The sequence below is a fragment of the Mycothermus thermophilus genome, assembly GCF_041956435.1.
Source record: "Mycothermus thermophilus strain CBS 625.91 unplaced genomic scaffold VTJ04scaffold_3, whole genome shotgun sequence".
NCBI lineage: Eukaryota > Fungi > Ascomycota > Sordariomycetes > Sordariales > Chaetomiaceae > Mycothermus > Mycothermus thermophilus.
In genome coordinates, this window is record NW_027191429.1 from 2,011,069 (window position 1) to 2,031,257 (window position 20,189).

At 55.7% G+C, this 20,189-nt stretch overlaps 9 protein-coding genes and 1 non-coding gene across 10 annotated transcripts; 6 read left to right on the top strand and 4 right to left on the bottom strand.

The window, feature by feature from the left end:
* Nucleotides 1-426: 426 nt before the first annotated feature.
* On the top strand, nt 427-1,737 carry VTJ04DRAFT_4841 (uncharacterized protein; the record flags this gene model as incomplete). Its single annotated transcript, XM_069362892.1, has 6 exons — nt 427-926; nt 1,000-1,016; nt 1,071-1,363; nt 1,426-1,481; nt 1,542-1,650; nt 1,702-1,737. The coding sequence occupies 6 exons, from the start codon at nt 427-429 to the stop codon at nt 1,735-1,737; spliced, it is 1,011 nt and encodes a 336-aa protein (XP_069219793.1).
* Nucleotides 1,738-2,176: 439 nt separating this feature from the next.
* On the top strand, nt 2,177-2,260 carry VTJ04DRAFT_t54. The gene has a single exon. It is a non-coding gene; the product is annotated as a tRNA-Gln (tRNA).
* A 1,315-nt stretch (nt 2,261-3,575) lies between these two features.
* On the top strand, nt 3,576-4,026 carry VTJ04DRAFT_4842 (uncharacterized protein; the record flags this gene model as incomplete). Its single annotated transcript, XM_069362893.1, has 3 exons — nt 3,576-3,681; nt 3,779-3,841; nt 3,923-4,026. 3 exons carry the CDS (start codon nt 3,576-3,578, stop codon nt 4,024-4,026), a joined length of 273 nt encoding a protein of 90 aa, XP_069219794.1.
* Nucleotides 4,027-4,742: 716 nt separating this feature from the next.
* VTJ04DRAFT_4843 (uncharacterized protein) lies at nt 4,743-7,361 on the bottom strand (the record flags this gene model as incomplete). Its single annotated transcript, XM_069362894.1, has 3 exons — nt 4,743-7,019; nt 7,088-7,258; nt 7,314-7,361. The coding sequence occupies 3 exons, from the start codon at nt 7,359-7,361 to the stop codon at nt 4,743-4,745; spliced, it is 2,496 nt and encodes an 831-aa protein (XP_069219795.1).
* Nucleotides 7,362-8,074: 713 nt separating this feature from the next.
* Nucleotides 8,075-9,176, top strand: VTJ04DRAFT_4844 (uncharacterized protein; the record flags this gene model as incomplete). Its single annotated transcript, XM_069362895.1, has 6 exons — nt 8,075-8,089; nt 8,166-8,278; nt 8,349-8,359; nt 8,433-8,817; nt 8,871-8,911; nt 8,968-9,176. 6 exons carry the CDS (start codon nt 8,075-8,077, stop codon nt 9,174-9,176), a joined length of 774 nt encoding a protein of 257 aa, XP_069219796.1.
* A 185-nt stretch (nt 9,177-9,361) lies between these two features.
* VTJ04DRAFT_4845 (uncharacterized protein) lies at nt 9,362-10,319 on the bottom strand (the record flags this gene model as incomplete). The annotated part of the gene is made up of 3 exons (XM_069362896.1): nt 9,362-9,777; nt 9,845-10,158; nt 10,267-10,319. 3 exons carry the CDS (start codon nt 10,317-10,319, stop codon nt 9,362-9,364), a joined length of 783 nt encoding a protein of 260 aa, XP_069219797.1.
* A 964-nt stretch (nt 10,320-11,283) lies between these two features.
* VTJ04DRAFT_4846 (uncharacterized protein) lies at nt 11,284-14,322 on the top strand (the record flags this gene model as incomplete). The annotated part of the gene is made up of 1 exon (XM_069362897.1): nt 11,284-14,322. The coding sequence occupies one exon, from the start codon at nt 11,284-11,286 to the stop codon at nt 14,320-14,322; it is 3,039 nt and encodes a 1,012-aa protein (XP_069219798.1).
* A 493-nt stretch (nt 14,323-14,815) lies between these two features.
* VTJ04DRAFT_4847 (uncharacterized protein) lies at nt 14,816-15,811 on the bottom strand (the record flags this gene model as incomplete). Its single annotated transcript, XM_069362898.1, has 1 exon — nt 14,816-15,811. The coding sequence occupies one exon, from the start codon at nt 15,809-15,811 to the stop codon at nt 14,816-14,818; it is 996 nt and encodes a 331-aa protein (XP_069219799.1).
* Nucleotides 15,812-16,725: 914 nt separating this feature from the next.
* Nucleotides 16,726-18,510, top strand: VTJ04DRAFT_4848 (uncharacterized protein; the record flags this gene model as incomplete). Its single annotated transcript, XM_069362899.1, has 1 exon — nt 16,726-18,510. The coding sequence occupies one exon, from the start codon at nt 16,726-16,728 to the stop codon at nt 18,508-18,510; it is 1,785 nt and encodes a 594-aa protein (XP_069219800.1).
* Nucleotides 18,511-18,917: 407 nt separating this feature from the next.
* On the bottom strand, nt 18,918-20,105 carry VTJ04DRAFT_4849 (uncharacterized protein; the record flags this gene model as incomplete). Its single annotated transcript, XM_069362900.1, has 1 exon — nt 18,918-20,105. The coding sequence occupies one exon, from the start codon at nt 20,103-20,105 to the stop codon at nt 18,918-18,920; it is 1,188 nt and encodes a 395-aa protein (XP_069219801.1).
* Between the last annotated feature and the right edge of the window lie 84 nt (nt 20,106-20,189).

Below are 20,189 nucleotides of genomic sequence, written 5' to 3' on the forward strand. Positions count from 1 at the left end.
GAGGCGTTCGTGATATACCTTGAGATCATGAATTGCAATATATTCGTATGGCTTCAAATTTAATACATTTTGGATTGTCCATTTTCGATTTCTTTATCACGGACAAGTTTTAACTTACAGCTTTTGATGTTCGTTTTCCCTGACTCTAGGGGGAATACTCTTCACATATCGCTCTGAAGACACTCCGGAGGTAAGCAAGCTCCGGAGAAGGCCGAGCCGGATCATGTCTCTGCCTGCTTATCGCCGGGCGGTGGAGACGAAGCGGGGGTGGCCCGTTGCGCTTTCGGCTCCGGCCCGGCTCGGCAAGAGAATTAGAAGGAGAATGTGGGGTCCCGCGAGATGGCGTCAACTCCGATGCCGTGGGGGTGATGCTGCACATGGCGCTCTGATTGCTCATCCATCCACAGGCGAGTTGTTTGTTCGGCCATGTCATTGCGAAGAGCTATAACCGCCCTCACTGCCAACAAGACAAGCAGACCCCTCACGGTCACTCCCACCACTTTCTTCCCAATACCTCGAGTCGGCTGCTCACGATCCCTCACACCACTCTCTCTCAGCTTTATCCTCCGGCGCCCCTCCTTTCCCGCTAAGCTAACGTCCCCTTTTCTAACCCACAACATGTCCACCTCCGCTGTGTCCCGCCGTCTCGCCGGCAAGACAGTACTCATCACGGGCGCCTCCTCGGGCATTGGCCGGAGCACTGCCCTCGAGTTTGCCCGCACTGCCCCGCAGGACCTGCGCATCATCGTGACGGCCCGTCGCGAGGAGCGGCTGCACGAGCTGGCCAAGCAGATCCGCGATGAGGTTGGCGAGGGCGTCAAGGTGCTGCCTGTAGCTCTGGATGTTTCGGATCCCGAGCAGATTAAGGGCTTCGTAGAGCGACTGCCGGCGGAGTTTAGGGAGATCGATATTTTGGTGAATAATGCGTAAGTCTCGACCCTGTACGCGAGAGGGGTATAGGATGGTACTGGCTGACCAGCCTGGCTTCTGGTCCATTAGTGGCTTGGTGAAAGGAGGTATGTGAGACACAGTCTCTCGATGAAGAGTGGATTTTTCACTAACACCCTCAGTCGCCCGTGCCCCTGAGATCGCCAAGGAGGACATCGACATCATGTTCAACACCAACGTGACTGGGCTTATCCACATGACGCAAGCTATCCTGCCCATCTTCAAGGCTCGCCCGAACGGCGGCTCTGGCGACATCATCAACATTGGCAGCATTGCTGGCCGTGAGCCGTACGCCGGTGGTAGCATCTACTGTGCCACCAAGGCTGCCGTACGCGCCTTCACTGATGCGCTTCGCAAGGAGCTCATCGACACACGCATCCGCGTTATGGAGATCGATCCCGGACAGGTCGAGACGGTAGGTCTTGTTTCTTGTCCATGAGCTGGATGTATCAGCGCATGCTGACGAGAGGCTGGCAGGAGTTCTCCATCGTCCGGTATTACGGAGACAAAGCCAAGGCTGACGCCGTCTACGCGTGAGTCTCCTCTTTCTGGGATTCATTGTGGAAAAGCACCACTGACTTGATGGCAAACAGTGGCTGTGACCCCCTGACGCCTGAAGACATCGCCGAAGTGGTGGTTTTTGTTGCAGGAAGGCCCCAGAACGTGGTTATTGCCGACACGCTTATCTTCCCCAGTCATCAAGTCAGTCGTGTGAAGCTATATTCTGGAGTTCAAATTGCTGACTTTCACCAGGCTGGTGCTGGCGTGCTGTACCGGAGGCCGACATGATCCGGCCCCCCGTTTAAGGGCTTTGGAGATATGGAGCTGATCGGAATAGACTCAGTGGCATCTCGCGCTGTTTGTCATGATGTAATGATGCCAGAAGTACCGGCATACAGAGCGCACCTCGTCGAAACCGCAAATGTTTTCGAGATACATCAGGACGGAATCGATTACTTCGTGACACCGCCACGATTTGCCTGTGGCGTGAATTGCATTCTGTACAAAAATGTAACAAGCAAGCTTGGAACACATCCGGGTATGTGAAGTCTACGAAGCAAAATCATATTATTCTGAAACGTCCAACTTCTGGCTATGGTTGTCAAGCACATGTTCATGAACTTCGATGATGCGTGGAGGTTGGGAAGAATCAGCTTGTGAACGAACCCTAACCCTGGGGAAAGCCATATAGGTTGGGAAATGTGACTCCGCAGTCAGCACAACAAAGGGTTGTGTAGTGTAGTGGTTATCACTTTGGATTTTGATGCTGATCAAACTTCCAATAACCCCGGTTCGAACCCGGGCACGACCTTGTGCTTTTGCCTTTTTTGCTCACCAACATACTTCATGATTTGCCACTTTTTGGCATTTCTTACTTGCTTACTTGTGGGATTGAGGCAGGTAGTTAGCTAATATTACTGGTCCTGAGCTGTCATCCCATTTTGCCCCTGCTGGATGACAACCAGGCTTTTTAAGTAACCAGATAAGGCGCCTCTTCTCCCACCCTGTGTCAGGAGGGTGGAGCTTTTAGGTAAATGGTGAGTATGTAACGGCGCCGAGTTTGCTGTGGTGGCGGAAGGGGTTTCTAGGATGAAGTACCGCTACTCTGAAGACTGCCTCAGATACAAAGTTCCGATGTCAGATTCCTCCCGATACCATTCGGCGTCGTCGTTCTGCCATCGACTCAGGATGACGTCAACCGTCCATGGCACACACCAATCGATGAGCCCTGTCATATGTCCGAGCTCACCTCTGGGTGCTGTTACACACAAGGAAGCTCCCGGTATCTCTTTTGAACTGGCCGCGTATTGCAGGTCTTCCCAGCTGTCATGGCGACTCGTGATCGAATCGAGCTTCAGCTAGCTTTCATGCTCATGCTCGAACCAGGTCGGGAAGGACTAGCTGACCTAGGGGGAGGGAAATACTACTCGCTCCGGAAAGAGAGCTTTGATAGTTGATAGGTCATGAGTTCGGGTTCCCGAGCAGTTGGGTCCTTTGTTCGAGAATGTCAATTACCAGAAGCAGATGAACGTTTACCTTAGACAGGGAGACACGATATCCGTATGTGACGTCCCAGTAAAGACTCCAGCTCCGTACCTGACTCGGAGAAGAGGAACAAGGAAAGAGATCGGAGTACTTACCCTCCGTAAGAAGACCTGTACTGCTACTTGCTACCCCAGCAAAGAGTCTTCAGGGTCTGGGCTTGTAGATCACGCTTCGAGACCACGACGCAGCCGACCTCTTTGGATAATAACCCCTCTCCTTCTCCGCCCCCATCTCTCCCACCATCATCGCAGTGTGTATTCAGCTATCTATATCAGCACCTGCTCCCATCATAGCTGTTTGACCTGTCAGATAATCAAGCAACCGCCATCACGTCCACAGGTATGGCTATTCCCATCCTCATCTATCCCCTGAATGAATCACTTATACAAGCCAATACTCCGACAATTGTCAATTCCAACACCCATTGACGTGCATTCTCGGACAAAACAGAACCAGGCCTCCGCAAAGAAAGCGTCGCCACCAACGACTCCTTGAGCCCGACGACGAACGTGTTCCCCCCCTCCCAGGAACGGGGGCAACCAGGACTGCGGCTGGCCACTGGAGACGCCGTCACTCCTACAATGTCTCGCGGCGAACAGCAGCAACAACAGGCAGTAGCCGAAGCGACCGCTGCCCCCATCTCTCCCAGTCTGTCCAAGTCACCGCTTCAAGAGAGTGATGAGTGGGGTGCGTGTTTTCATTACCCATCATCGCCTATGTATCCACTGTCAACCGTTGAGCAAGCAGGCTGTGATTTTGACTCACTGACTCCATCCAAAAACAGACGCATCCAAAGTTCCCCCTTCCCGCTTCCAGAAGCGCAAGGGCTCCATCTACGCCGTTCCCTGTACGTTCACTAATTTCCCTCCCTCTCACTCCCTCGTCCTTATCTCTCCCTATCCTTACTAACGAGAGGATGCAAACTCAGCCTCGCGGGACGGCCGCATTGACAGCAACTACGCCACCAAGTTCCACGAGAAACTTGAGGAAATGGCTCTCAGGGGCAAGAAACGGGGGAGTGTGAGCCAGTGAGTTAGCATCTGAGATCGGACACGAGTGAAGGTGTGAAACGGTGAGAGCAGAGGGAAGAAGGGAGCCCAGGCATTCCCCTGTACAGATAGTGCTGCGGTTGATGGATTGAAGTGAATTGGATTCCCACAGGCTGTATGTGTGGAGGCGATGGATATAAGTTGGCTCCATCCGTTTAGTTGCTGGGGTTTTGGACGGATTGCCCGCGGACACCAAGTCAGACAGATAGAATGTATGCTGGACGCGGTAATCAAGAAGCTTTTCGAGATGGCAGGCCCGACTTGATTGTACAGGAAACATATCTATGCCAGATTGGGGACGACGAAGGCACTGTAGCCATGGTGTTTTAAAACACATGCTGTTGGGGCCCGAGAAGATGTTTTGATTCTGACCTGATCAGGATGAATGGCGATTGCCCTTTGTCCATCCTCAGTGTGACCAAAATGTCACTTCCTTGACCACAATTCTCTCTTCGCGCCATCCAGTACCCCTCCTAACAAGCGCCTCAAAATAAGTTCAACAAAGGAAATTTAACTAAAGCCTGTGTCTGAGGTCAGTTTATATGATTTGTCTGTCTCATATTCCCCTTCGATTCTGTTTCTCGGTGCTGAATATCCTCACACCCTCCTCCCCAAGAAAAGAAAGCCCCCCATGTCTACACCTGAGCCCATTCCAAGTACAGAGAAAATTAAGAGAAGCACACAAGAGGGGAGGTGGTCTTATTCATCCATCTCGTCGAGGTTGATAGCATCTGGGTTAGCCACCTCGACCGGCTGGGGAGCGACGTTGCCTTTGAGGTTCTCGGAGGCGGCGACAAACCCTGCAGGTGCACGCGCTTGGCGTTCCAATTGCTCCATGGCATCGGCGACCTCGGGGTCAATCTCTCCTTGTGCACCGCCGTTGGTTTGTTGTTTTTGGGCCTGTTGTTGTTGTAGTTGCTGCTGTCTCGCCAGTGCCTGAGACGCGATGAAGTTGACGTCGGTGTTGTACTGAGCTTGGACGCTGCGTTTGATGCGCAGCATCTCTTTGAAGGTGTCCTCGTTGCCGTGCTGGACCTCGAACTGCTCCCACTTGGACCAGAAATCTGGATTGGTGCGGGGGTCGCAGAATTGCGAGCCATGGGCGTAGATGGCGCGTGCGCGATCGATCTCGCCGAGGCGCTTTTCCATGTCGGCGAACTTGAGGCACATGTCGCGGGCCTCGTGGTCAGGAAGCGTAGCAATGGCGCGTTCATAGATGGGCCGCGTAGAGGGTAGGCCAAAATTGGATGCGGACTTGGTGATGTAAAAGTTGAACATGTCGGCACGGTCTTCGTCAGCGACGGCGCGAGTGGCCCGCTCGTAAATGCGCATGGCATGACGCGCCAGGCCGCGTTCTTCTTCCAGGTTACCGTACATGAGGTAGATGACCTTGGCGAACTTGGGTGGACAATCGGTGATTGCCTGTTCAAAGAGATCGCGAAGTCGCTCGATGCTGATCTTGCGGTCGACAGCCTTGGTCAGGTACAGGTTCCAAAGCTCAAAGGCGACAGGATAGCTGAAAAGATCGAGGCCGCGTTCGTAGATCTTGAATGACTCCTCGTAGTACTTGTGCTCCTCGAGGAGGTTGGCGTAGTTGACAACGGTCTGGGGCGTGGCAATGCGGAGCTCGAAGATCCTTTCATATACCTTGCGGGTCTCCTCGAGTGAGCTCACGCTCTCAACCAAGTCAACATAGAAGCTCCATAGCTTCCAGCTCTTGTGCACGCGCTGCTGAGGGGATAGCGTCTCGTCAAAGTAGTCCACGGTTGACCGCTTTGGAGCCTGCACAGCCTTGGCCATGATTCTGACAGCCTCGTCAAAATTCTCATTGCGCAGCTCCATCTCGGCCCATTCAATCCACATGTCAGCCAACTCGGCCACCGACTTGAAAGGCACTTTGACGGCCTTCTCCATAATCATGCGGGCGGTGCGCAGATCGCCGCCTTTCTCGTAGAACTTGGCGTAGTTGGCCCATAATTGGTGGAATGGACCGACGGCTTTCTTGGGTTGGATGGTGGCGATCGCATCCGTATACGTCTTGACGACTTCTTCCTTGTTGTCTCCCCAGAGCGCCACACGCTTCTCCCACTCGGCCACATTGTTGGGGTTCTGGCGCAGCAGGACGTCGTTAAGCAGGAAGGGGCGGCGGTCCATTAGGTGTTCAAAGCGCATCATGCGGACGTCGAGATCGAAGTCAGCGGCCTCATCGACAACGCCTTGCTCGGCTCGTTTGGCCGCCACCTCCATGAGAGCACTGATGACAGATTCTTCGAACTCGGTGTACGAATCGAACACAAGCGTGAAGTCACGGACCGTCATGACGGTGGTGATGCCTTCTTCGAAAACATCCCTTGCGCGTTCAAAGTTGCCGCGACGGATCCAGTAGGTGGCCAGACCACACCACAGCTTGCCGCGCTGGTCGCTGAAGCGCTCGATGCCACTCCGTAAGATCTGCTCGACATCGATGCCTGACTCCTGACCTGTTTCGATGTCGACCGCGTGCTCGACCAGCAGGTCGACCATTTCGCTCCATAGCTCGTAATGGCCTTTGGTGTTCTTGCTCTGGAAGCGTGGGTTGTTGAGGATTTCGATGTACTTTTGGACGGCCTCGGTGTACAGGCCAGTTTGGACCAGCAGCTCAATGAAGTCCTCAGCGTCTTCGGGATGAACCTGCATGTAGCGACGCCAGATCTTGACCGCGGTCATACCCTCGGCCGAATTGGCAAACGGACGGTACAGGGCCCATATCCTGTTGTGCTGGGTGATGGGAAGGGCTCGGAGGGCGCGGTCGAATGCACGACGTGTGGCGGTCACGAGGGGCTGCTGCATCAGGAACTTGAGATACATCTCCCATATCCTGGGCATCTTGTTGAGGAGGATCAGCGCCCGCTCGAACAACGCGTTGACCTTCTGGTACTCGGCGGCGAAGATGGCAGCATTGAGCTTTTCGACGTGCTTCACCCGAAACCGGAGATACTATGCGTCAGGTGGTCAGCGGGAATTCGGGACGGATGAGGATGTCGGGTGATGGGTCAAAGGCTTACCATTTTCCACAACTTGTATGACCGCGGCAGCTGGACGCAAGCCCTCTCCATAACGAATGCTTGTTCCCGGATCGTTCCATGCTTCATCTTGTACTCGATGTAGGCCAGCCATGGCTTGACGCTCCCAGGATTTCGCCTGATGTCTTGCTCATAGGGGAAGTCATCCTCGGCCTAGAGTGACGTTAGCGATGTAAACTGACTCAATCTAGAGTCGTGAACAACGTACCACCAGAGCCAGGTCTGGCTGGCGCGAGTCGGCAAGGCTCGAGGCCATGGTGTCGGCGGGAGGCGGGGAGCGTGTGTTGCCAGACAGCGACAACGAGAGTGGGCGCCCTCGGCGCGGAAGAACGAGGGAGGGTATGGTGAAGACCTTCAATTCGATCGTTGCCGCGACATCACTGCGAGCTCACCAAAGGTTGACGAACGCACGGAGAGGAATTGGGCGACTGCGGCGGGGAGAACGGCGGTCCGTGTCTCTGGGTTTCCAAACCGCGTTTTTTCGAGGTTCAAAGATTGGGCCCGGGTGATTGCTTGAACTTGGAACGTCGTAACGGGACTAGAGCGCTGGGCCTGAGGCAGCACCTAGATGCGGAAGGCTAGGCGCTTGGGCCAACCAGGCAGGCTCCGGCTTGGCGGGACTGGAGACTTCGCTGACGTTGGTGGGGCTCTCCGATGTTGAACCGCGCCATGCCGAATCCAGGTTTCAGTGAGGTGCTGTTGTTGCTCCCGCTGGGTTCAGCACTGGGATGCGAGTGGTTGCGATTGCGCTCTTCACTTTGACGTTATCGCTGCCGGAGCCGGTAGCAAGTGGGTTGTAAACTCCACAACTTCTGTGTAGCACCTCAATCCTCTTGTCTCAAAACATCAGCTCATCAACGACTTTCCCGTCGGTGTCCTCCATTGCTCGTTTCGGTTTTGAGCCTGGCTGATTTCCAAGTCCATTTTTCGATCACCGCCTGACCCCATCCTCATCAGAAGTTACCAACAATGTCTGGCGTAGGAGTACGTGCTGTTGCTGGTCCATCCATCCCATCACGAATGCAATGCGCGACATGCTAGTTGACACCATTCGCGGCAGGACCGGGAAGCCGTCTTCCCAACACGGCAGTCCTTGGGCGTCATGAAGGCGAAGCTCAAGGGCGCCGAGACGGGACACAGCTTGCTCAAGAGGAAAAGTGAAGCTCTCACGAAGTAAGCGGCCCCCTCCCTCTGCCCTCATCAATGTCTCGGACAGGGAACTAACAGAAATCACCTCGTCCAGGCGCTTCCGAGGTACGAAGAAACGGCCGATTTCGTCTCACCGAACCCGAAGGACCAGCTAACGCTCCCCGTCCTCCGTCTGCAGAAATTACACGCCGCATCGATGAGGCGAAGCGCAAAATGGGCCGCGTGATGCAGATCGCATCGCTCTCTCTGGCCGAGGTCACGTACGCTGTGGGCGGCAACATTGGTTACCAGATCCAAGAATCGGCCAAATCCGCGCGTTTCCGCATCCGCGCACGCCAGGAAAATGTGTCGGGTGTGCTGCTGCCGGCCTTCGAGAGCTATCTGACCGAGGGGAACAACGATTTTGCCATGACTGGTCTCGGCAAGGGTGGTCAGCAGGTCCAGCGCTGCCGCGAGACGTACGCCCGCGCCGTCGAGGCCCTCGTCGAGCTGGCTAGCCTACAGACAGCCTTCGTCATACTCGACGAAGTTATTAAAGTGGTAAACAGGAGAGTGAATGCCATGTAAGTTTCCTCCCTGGGAAGGGCTGCTATCACTCATACTAACTGCAGTCAAGTGAGCATGTTATCATTCCAAGAACAGAAAATACCATCAAGTGTACGTGTGATGTGACCATTGCCTGCCTTCTGGTGTCGAGTCCTGACATTTGGCAGATATCAACTCGGAGCTGGACGAACTCGACCGCGAGGAATTCTACCGGCTCAAGAAGGTCGCAAGCAAGAAGCAACGAGACACAGCAGAGGCGGACGCCGAGGTGCAGGCAAAGAAGGACCGTCTTGCAGCATGGGAGGAAGAGAACGGGTCAAAGGAAGGGCCAGCGGATATCTTGGCCGCTGAAGAAGACGAGGATATCATCTTTTAATGGAGAAACAAGGAAGCTGTATAATCTGTGTAGGATGCGGGTTGGGGACACAATTATCCATGGCAATGTATTGTGGGTATCTTGGTCTGTTCTCACACGTCGTGGCCCTTGCCTACTGGATCCAGGAGAGCCTGGGTCGACCGCGGGGCTACAAGGAACCCTCTCTCGCGCTGCCATCCACCCAGCTACTGGCGCTGGTACGTTACCTTCATCATCTTTTCTCCGTTCTTGAGCGGCATGCCGGCCGTGTTTTCTTTGGCCGTAATGGCCCCCGCCTCGGTCTCGTACTCGACGAAAGCGATACCACTGCGTCCCGGCACCGTACGCACCTCGCGGAACCCTTCGAAGCGGCCGAAGATGGCCGTAAGGGCATCTTTGTCCATGTCGTCGGGTAGATTTTGAACGAACAGGATACGGTTCGGCGGAAGATACTCGTCTGGCACGACGGGAGCAGCTCCTGCACCCGTCGACTTGAGACCCGCCCCGCGGGCGTTCTTCGCCGGCCGGCCGCCTGCCTCGCCGGGAGCGCCTGCGGGAGCGCCAGGCATGGGACGCTTGAGACGCTTCTGCTCTTCGGCGGATTCGAGGGCCTTCTTCTTATCTGTAAATCGTACGGCTTGTCAGATGGAGTGACAAAATCAAATCATAAAACTGGGCAGCTCGCGTACCTTTCTCGGCGAGTCGCCGGCGCTTGTGGGCATCAAACTCCTCAGGATTCCCCGACTGTAACACCGTGGCGTCACTGCGAGTGCGCGCGAGAGCAACGTGCATTGGCTTGTCGAATAGCTCAAAACCTTGGACCTCCTCAATGGCGGCCAGGGCCGACTCGGGCTTGTCGAAGACGACGAAGGCCTGGCCTTTGGCCTTGAGGTTGCGCTTGGCGACGATGTCGATTACATTGCCATACTCGGAGAAGACAGCCATAAGTGCCTCCTTGAGCGGCTCGGGCTTGACGCGCTCCTCTAGGTTACGAACATAGACACTGCGGATAATTTTGCTTGGTCAGTTTTCCATCGTGGTTTTGGATTCTCACGGCGCGGCGCGTTGAGGACAGGGGGCTTTGTATGTGTCGGAGTGCAATGACACATACGTAGCGATGGCCTGTTGCCCGGTCTGTTGCCCGGCCTGTTGTGATGAAGCCATTTTGTGGGATGTCGAGGGCTGGCTAAGTGGCGGGAATATGAGCTCGTTGTCGATGACCAGGTCAAAAGAATGAGGCCGTTGACGAAGGTTTGTTGGAGGTTGTTGACTTGCTGCAATGCAACGCGGCTTGGGTGTTGGAAGAGCTCCAGGCTGAACCGGTTTGCAGCGGCGGGCGTAAATTACCCAGCCACGGCTTGGCAGACCGTCATCGCATCGCCCAGCCAGGTCCCATACAACACCGCATCAGGAGTACCATGTACATACCTTAGGGATTTTGACCTGATATTACCAACTACACGATGGCAACAGAGTGTTTGACCCATAAGATACGATGTATTCAATTTTTGTTTGACCAGCTTTTGATGTGGTTCTTCTTGGTTGGAGTCTTGAATGACGTTCTGTTTCCAACAAGCCTCAAAAGGCAAGTGGCACATGTGATGCGCCAAGCCCAGCTTGGAACACAGTCCCTGCACGTCACAACGGCCCCACCACTGATGGTTGCTGCGAGGACAAAGGGAAATGACAGCCACTCAGGGGATACGGATAAGGCATCACGACATCCACCATCTCCGGAACCTCTGGGTTGGACCCGTCTTTCATTAACGACGCCAACTTCACTTCTTCCAGGCCACCCGACGGATCTTTGCCTGATCGCAGAATCCGTCCAACGCAGCCCCCTTTGACTCTCCTCGCCCATTTCGAATTCCCACCATGTATCGGTAACTCACCAAGGCGCTTGCTTCAACTTGGACATGCACCGCCGAGCGCCCGCCTAACCGCGCGACCCAACGCGTTTCTTTCTTTCCCAAAGAGCAGGCCTAGGGCTTTTGCCGAGGTCTTGCAGAGTTGCCGATCTCTCTCTGCTGTCGTCCAATCTTCCCCGCCCGAACCGAACCGCCACAGATTCGACGCAAGTTTGCCGACACCTGAACTGGAAAGACGATAGGACGACGATTCCACCATCATGGAGGGCGGCGCTGTTCCCGATGCTGTGGCGGCAGCTTTGCCCGCGGCCGTAGAGAATGCCAGCGCTTGGCGCAACTTCACGCTTTGGACAGTCCAGCATTTGGGTTTGGCTGTTAATATGTCACGTCTTGCCCCATCGCTCGAGCATATCGTCATGGCAGGTCCACGAATGGTAATGAAGCTGGGGAAGCTCGGTTCTTTCATATCCTTCCCGGACGCCATCGATAGTTTTGGTCAACGTGTCGTACCTGACGTTACGAATATGAACATGGACGTCTTTTCCACCACCGTTGCCATCAACGGGGATCTTGCCGGCGCCCTAGCTGACGCCGCAACATCCGCGTCCGAGTCCGATCCCGCCGCCATAACCGCCGCCGCCGCCGCTGCTGCCGAAGCCATGACCGAGAACCCTTCGGCGCTTCTCTCCCGCGTATCAACAGAGGGTGCCAAGAGCCTGGGTGGCGTCTTTAGCTACGCTACCAGCAAGTGGGCACTGAGCTGTATCGCCATGGCCGTCATCTTCAACCGTACTCACATATTTGCTGCAACCCGCCGCCGCCTCCAGCTCAAGTGGCATGTTCGCTTGCTCCTTCGAGCTGGGCCTCTTATCCTATTGCTCCTCCAAGCCCGCTGGCTCCTTCAGTCCATCCAATGTCAGACCTCCCCTGACTTCGCCGAACTGCGCTGGGCCAACGCCAGCAAGAGTTCAGAACTCATGTTCTCACATCCGAATCCCATCCTTAACAAGCTAAGCTCGACCCTGCTGTTCGGGGCCTCGGATGCCGAGTCATGCCGCTCCGTCAAGATGGTTCCGTGGGACGACCGAGAACACCCTGAGCTTTCAGGCTCCCTCTCGCGTCTCTGGCCACTCTTTGAAACCTTCTGCGTCAGTCAGTTCGTCGAGGTGCTCTCGTGCGCAGTCCAAGGCCGCCCTGTGGCTTCTGAGACGGGCATGACTATCTTCGAACACTCGCTCGCTTTCGCCGAAGCGGATGCCGCCATTAGCAACCAGCTTGGATGGAGCCTCTTTGCCAACGGGACAGCGGATGCGTCACCTGCTGTCGGATCCAAGATAGCTCTCACCAGGTCCATGATCCTGAAAAGGGTCAACACGGCGCCCGAAGTTCTTCTTGTCGCCTTCTTTTCCGCAATGAGCCACATCACGAGCCACATTCTGGGTGTTTTCAATCTCCAGGCAAAGTACCGTCTCATCAGCACTGGTTTCTGGGGCCTGTGCTTCATGATCAGCCTGCTTTGGAGCGCCTTCCATTTCTCTCTGGATGACCCAGCGGCCCAAGGATTGCTGAGGTTCCCGACCGTCTGTATCATTGGCTTTATTCCCCACTTGCTGATCCTCGTCGGCATCATTTCCTGCGGTGTCGTTTACGTTTCTGCTCTCATCCTCTCCGCCCTGGCCACTCCGGCCCAAGGTCCCGATGGTGAAAACCTCGGGATCTTGCAGCGCATAGTCCGCGCCCACGGGAATATGCAGGCAAACGTTTCACTTTCAGATATCCGCATACGGATGGACATGGATTTCTATACGGCGCTTCTTCGTGCCGGGTTTGGCGCCATTACCATGGCCAGCGAGGCCGTTTACCTGAACGAAGACCAACCCGTCAACCTGGCCAGACACACGTGGCTCGAGGATGAGCGGTTCCGGGAGCTCGAGGAGCTCAGAATGCAATGGATAAGTGGCGGGATTCCGGGGTCGCGGTTTGACTCTGTCGGCACCATCGGCCTCGTCCCTGTCAAAGATGGTCAGGCTGGTGCTACAAGCGGTTACGCCAGGGAAAAAGCTGCCCAACAACTCCCTAAGACCGCCACAGCCAACAGGAGAACCCGCAACGGAGTCGGCGCTGCGGAACGGAGCGCAAGGTGGCTTATTGCCTTCGAGTACCTGCTGCACATCTCGAGGCTATTGCTTGTGGTATGGGCGTCATTCTTGATCCACTTTTTGTCACTCTTCGGCATGCGCACGCCTCCACAATGGCTTCACCGATTATCTCAGGCGCCCAAATTCGAATCATCATCCAAAAAGAAGTCGAGGCACCGTGATAGACTTGCCATCGACCTCATGCCTTATGGGAGGGGTGCTTACTTCACCGTGCCTCATCGAGATGAAATCGATGTTGAGGAAGAGCTGAGGCGCAGGATCAGCGCCGCAAACCAACGTTTCGAGTCTCCACAGCAGATCGATGAAGCGGACGTGGATTCAAAATTATACAACTATTTCGTCAGCGGTGGATTTTGGGGCGAGCGAGACTCGAGTGGTGACTATGTTCCCCCATCCAATGCCGACGACGACGACATCGACACCACCAGCGTCGTGTCTACAACTGAAACGACCAGCGAGCTGGACTGGGAATCTGCGCCCGATGATGATGATGCTTCAGATAATCTTTCTGATGGTCAGCGGACGCCGACTCAACAAACATTCGCTCCTCGCTCCTTTACCGCGGCGGTTGCCTCAGCTCGTGCCTCCCGCGAGTCTACGCCGGCCGCTGACACCAACCCCATTAACGCCGCGGATCTCGTCCGCCTTCTCAACCCCCAGACTCCAGAAGACCGCGACGAGGCCGTCGCCCTCGCAGCACACCTCGCTAACGAGGGCATCATGACCCGCTCACGCTTCCGCCAGCTCCAACAACGCCAGCGTGCCCGTGTCATCTTGACCAATCCCAGCCTCCGTCCAGGCGTTCCCGGTCATCGCGAGAAGATGACGCCTGAAGAAGAGGCCCGCGTTCTGGAGCAGCTACTTCTCTCGCGCCGCGCGGCGGCATCATCGTCATCATCAAGCTCGGGGACAGGACCTGGAGCAAGGGCAACGACGTGGGAAACCGGCGCCGACGGCCTGGGCCCAGACGGTCCGCAGTGCGTGGTGTGCCAGTGCGCACCGCGCACCATCATTGTCTGGCCGTGCCGCTGCCTGTGCCTGTGTGACGACTGCCGCGTGTCGCTGGCCATGAACAACTTTGACAAGTGCGTCTGCTGCAGGAGAGAGGTGTTGAGCTTTAGTCGGATTTATGTACCTTGAGGTAACCTTCTCTCTTTCTCTCACATGCACTTCATTCTTCCTTCTGCTTTTGCATATGCGATCATTCTGGTGGCTGGTGGGTGGTATTGAGCATTAGGTTCTTTATCATGGGTGGGTGGGTTTCGGAGTTGAACTGGAAGGTTCTCAATCGATTGGTCACTTCAGGCGAGCTTAGATACCTAAATTTGGTGTTTACAGAGCATTGCAGGAACGAAGTGTGTATATGGGGAATTGGGTAACCAGCCGGTTGCCTGGCATAATATCATAAGTGTCATCCTTGACATCTTGATGTTGTTCCCTTGCATGCGTTTACGAGTACGTATCACGAACCGGTTGTCGTGGGAAACTGATACAGGAATTTCAAGAAGATGGGGTATCTCTATTCTTAGTTGTCATGCTGATAATGGGTATCATAGCATCCGTCTAACCATTCCGTCTATCCCATACCCACCAGGCTCGTAACACACACACGCAGAGCGACCACGAGAAAATCTCACATTCCCGCCCACTCAACACAAAACACCCTAACTTCACCCTCCCCTTCCCCACCTTGAGGCTTCTTCTCTGCTCCAAAAAGAAAACTCTTCTTCACTGCTGTCCCCAGCCGCCCGCTCGTCACCACGTCCAGCAACGGCACCTTCTCTTCCCATCCATAACTGTTGGCTAGGTAGTGCGCGTGGTACCGGAAGGGGTCGCCGGGGTAGACACTGAAAGCGCCGCCAAACCGCAAGCCAGGGGTCGTGTAATAGCCGCGGGCACTAAGGTGAGCTAATAGCGGGTAGGAGCGGGCGGCGAAAGAGGAGCAAGTCTTGTCGTTGCCGCTGGACAACGAGAGAGGTGGTGTCGTGGTGAGGGGGGAACTTGTTGTAGGGGTCACGGCGGGGAGGACAGGCTCTTTTTTCTTCGGTTGGGCGGAACTGGATGGAGGAACGGGCACATCATGTTCACCACCAAACAGAGAGGGAGTTGTCTCCTCGGGGGCAGACGATGTCTCAGCCGAAGCTGTTGCCACCGAGCCTTCAGTCACAACCTTGGGATTGGCTTCGCCGCCCTCGACAGCAGGCTTCTTCGACCTTTTCTTTCCCGCCGCGCGCTTGTCTTTATGCAAGGCGGCTACCCTCGCCTTCTCCTCCTCAAACGCTTGTTGCGCGTTCCGGCGCAGATGCTTGAGGTGTTCGCGGTAGGCTTTGCGCGCGGGTTCGAAGGCCGGGGACGACAGTCGCGCCAGATGATCGGCGAGCTCGTCGGCGATGTACGCTACGCCCTTATCAACCAAAAGCTTTGCCTCCTCGGCCTGCAGCTCCACAGGCAAGCCCAGGAAAAGGTTTTGGGTTGGGTTCTGTGGCATGGTGCCTGTCAAAACGGCGCAAACGCCATGGTAGCGGCGAATGAAGATGACATCGTCGATATCGAAGACCAGGTACCGACCGGCGATGCGCGAGATTCGGACCTGTCGCTCACCGGCGGCAGCAGAAACGGTGGCAGACATGGCTGTCGTTTCAAGCATTGAGTCCTAGCTTAGCTCCGTTAGTCAGAAAACAAGTTCCGAGCCATCCGTTGCTTGTAAAATGAAGCACAAGGAGCAACAAAGAGTCATAAGCCTTGGACACGTAAGTGGTCATCACTGGGATTCAGTGGATTGACAGATTGAATTACGATTGTTTAATCATCCAAATGCCCCAAGAAAGAGAGATCAAAAACATGAGACTTACCACACACCGTTGTCGCGGAGGCTGCTGGTCAAGCAGCGTCAAGAGGTAGAAGAAGGTTGGAAAAAAGGTTGAGCAGAGGAGTTTGGGAATTTTATTTGTGATGCGACGCCGGACCAGTCCAGTGGAACTTCGGGGGTGGGGCACGGGTTCGGGCCGGGAAAGTCATGTAATATTACGTAACTCTACACTCGTACCTGATTCGGGTCCATCTTGGAGGCCGACGGGAGATGGGCTGAACTCCCTTCTCCATACATCACCATGGTTCACCACCCCGACTACAACCTCGGTACCTAGTTCCTAGTGACTATGGGTAGGCGTTCTACGGCGGCATAGTCCCCACGATACACACATGCGCTGGACGCCCTACTTATTTTAGAACGTGAAACTACCTAATGGTTCAATAGAGGGTTTAGCGCTGTGGTGCCAATAATTGACTCTCAGCCATGTCGTCCCATACTTGCGTCCCGCGATGGAGTCAGTTATGCAAGAATCGGCGAGGCAAGGCTCCCAAACGGTGAGCTAAGACTCCCTCGAGAGCCTCAGCTCGAGAAGGCTGAGTTGTCGACAAGAGAGACCGAGAGTAATATATCCCTGATGTCCCCAGGAGCAGTTGGGTGGTTACTGGACCTTCCCACACCAACCTCCAACTCCCATCCCAGTCACTCGTTGGGGCTTTCGTTGGTTCGTCGCAATGAAGGCCACTCTCTTCCTTCCTTTGCTCTTGTTTGGCTTTGCGGCCGCCTCCAAGTGCCGCCCGCGGACGTCGAAAACCGTTTCACCGTCCGTCTCGTCGACCGTGTCGTCCGTGTCCTCAACGGCGTCTGCCACTCCATCGCCGACATGCGCACCCCTCTTCTCGCTTGAGGGCGTGTCGGAGGACTCCTTCAATCCTGCTCTCACCCCTTTCTCTCTCACCTTGGCTTGTGGCATCCTCGACACGGCGAACTACACTGTTTTTTCCAACGATGAGTCAACCAACAGCCCCTTTGGCAAGCTCGTCGAAGGAACCACAGCCAATGAAAACTCCATCACCATCCCCGGCTTTAACCCCGGCAAGGTGTCCATCACTGTGGCTGCGTTTGACACTGCTGGAACGCCCATCCTGCAGTCCTTTTCCCTGCTGTTTGGGTCCATCTCGATGCCCGTCCGCGTCCTAGATGAGAACGGTGTTCCTGTTAGCGGTGTCGTCGTCAGGGCCGACGCAACCGTCTACCCCGGCATCGCCCAGAACGGCACGACCGACAGCAATGGCCTCGTCACCTTCACCAGCCTCGCGGCCACGACGATCGGTCTCTTCACCCAGACGTCGGACAACAAGATCGGCGTCAGCGGCGTCGCTGCCACATCCCAGACGGTGACGATCCGCCTGATCCCCTTCCTGCCCGCCAGCAACACCACCGACTTCAACGTCGACAACGGCATCACCGGGTGGACGGGTGGAAGAATCCAAGACCTCAAACTAAAGAAGCGCGCCCCCGGTCTCGTTGTTAGCACCGACAGCACCTATAGTCTGCAGATGGCCCACGCCGAGCCCAGGATCTACCCCTTCACCAAGTCCGTCTACATCAAGTACAAGTTCCTGACCTACGAGGTGCCGGGTGGGTATTTTGGCACCCAGTACAACGACTACTTCATTGTCAGCATCCGCTCCAATACGGGCGCCTCGACCGCCGTCTCCCGGAGCATGAACGAGCTTGGCCGCGGTGCTTTTGACGCCAACGGCGCCACGGATTGGTACACCCTGATCCTCCCGACCGACGAGGTGACGGAGTGGGTCAACTTCAACGTCGGCGTGTCCAACGTGGCCGACAACAAGTACGGCTCCGCGGTCATTGTCGACAAGATTGGCGACCTCAAGTGCGACGAATGTGGCAGCTGCGAGACGTGCCCTGGCGATCCCATGTGCCAGCCGATGTGCCAGGAACCTCCGCAGAGAAGCTGCGCTTTCTACTCCGAGTGCGCCGAGGCCAGGCTGCGCTGCGGCGCCGACGGGTATCCCATCCGGTACGGACAAAAGAATTGCCTTGCCTTCCAGGCCGACTTGGCCAAGTACTCGGCGGCGGGTCAGGCATTCATCTGGAAGACCATGCACTGCCTGCAGGTGGCCCTGCGCGATGCCATCAACTGTGACTCGACGTGCGCCCAGGCGAACGATGCGGCGTTTGATTCGCATCCGAAGTGCTACGTCGAGAGCGGGTTCTGCGACCTTTCCCTGGGGGACTGGTTTCAGGTTATTAAGACGGTGAACAGAGATTTGTTGGGGCTTCAGTCATTCAAGCAGATCGCGCAGACTACACGTGCATGCGCTGGCCAGATGTTGATGAAGATTGACGACGCCATTACAGGATATTTGCAGCAGGCGGCGGATGACCTCTTGAACGCGGCAGTCCATACTGCGAAGGCTCTTGCTATGAAGGTGTTCAGGGAGCTGGTCGAGCAACTTCTTGAGGACGTGTACCCTATCCCCATTCTCTAGCTGTCGGCTGACCTGTAGCTTTGGATGTGGGTGGATGTGTTGCACCGGATGTACGCTACCTTGTATGGCTGATCCGTAGCACTTGACCTTTCTCGTCTGTGGGGTTAGGAGGATGGTGGTGGTGGAGGCTAATAATTCATTTATTCATAACTTCGAAAGATCCCAAAGACCATCATAGCGTCGAGATATCTGGCAGTTCGTCAGCACTCCATAAATCGGGAGCTGCAGTAGAACACAGAATACACAATGAGGCAATGTGATGTCGAACGTCTGTTGGTGTTCTCAATGTGAGGCCGAAGGTTGAATGAAGTCAACTCACATCAATGGTGTGTGATTCCCTGTGCCTGACATCCGTAGCCTTCTAATTCCTCTATACGTTCTTCCCTCTCACTCAAACAACCAGGTCATCAGAAGTCTATCCCCCCGTTCTTGTCCCCTCCGCTCTTCACTCCTCCTCTCTCTGGCTCTTCCCCCTCTACAGGCGGCAGACTATATGGCTTGATGACCAAACCCTTGGACGCGCTGAGACTGAAGGCCAGCGTCTCTCTGAATGAACTCGCCCCGGCCCCGCCTCCACCCTTCTCATGGAATACAGGCAGCGTGTGCACCCTCAGCAAACCTTGGGGCTGCTGATCGCTCTTCTCATCCCCGCTTGACGACGTCGACGGGGGTGGCGCTCCCGGATTGGCGGGTAGTGGGATCATCTCGATGACGCCGTCGCAGAGGAGCTCGATCCATCGGACCAGGCCGGAGGTGCGTGGGAATAGGGAGATGGGGAGGGTGATCATGGCCGTAAGCTGGGTTGGGTAGAGGCGGAGGAGCGCACGCAGGCCGTGGAGGAAGGGGAGGATCTCGGAGGGAAGGACGCATTGGGGGGAATAGAGGGTTGGGAGGAGGAGGCCGGGGATGACGATCCGGTGAATGTCTGTTGGAGGCGAGGCGGCGAGTTTGGTTCGCAGGTGTGCGAGGATTGACTGGAAGGGGGAGGGGGTGATCGGAGTTGGCTGGGTGAGGGTGGGTGGACATGTGCCGGGAGTGCTGTGCACGGTGCCTTTGCAGGCGCTGGGAGCTAGGCGTTTGCTGAGGTCGAAGGTATGGCAGAAGATCGGTTGGCCGGTGGTGTCCGGTTTGGAAGGAGCCCCAGATGCAACATTGTTGGACAATGCCTCATATCGCCAGGCGATCTTCATCCGTTCCTCCGACACTGGCGGCGGCTGTGGTGACTTGCTCTTTGCGTCTGGGGTTGCCAGTCCAGGCAACTGATGCCGCCACTCAGGAGGGTAGCCGACGAGGTGAACATGGTGACCTTGAACGAGGCCCTCGGCTGCAAAGTATCTCAAGAGTATACCCGAGAAATCAGTTGTTCCCTGCTCCTCGACCAGTATGGAGGTGCCTAGGGGCAGTCCAGCATGGCCTGCGAGGAGTTGATCGAGAGACACTGTTCCTGTCGAAGTGCAAGGCCTGCCGTCCAAAGGTGACGGTCGAACCCCTGGAGCGAGTTGCTGCTTTGTTGGTGCCGGCGCAGCCTGGGCCGCTTGGGCCGGTGGCCGCCCTGGCCTGGCCGAGAGTACAGTGTTCCTCTTGACGAAGGACATGTTGATGATGCAGCAAGAGACCTCTCGCTCTGATTTAATGTGGAGGGGTCCATGGAGGGGCATTGATAAGAGTCCCGAGCTCTT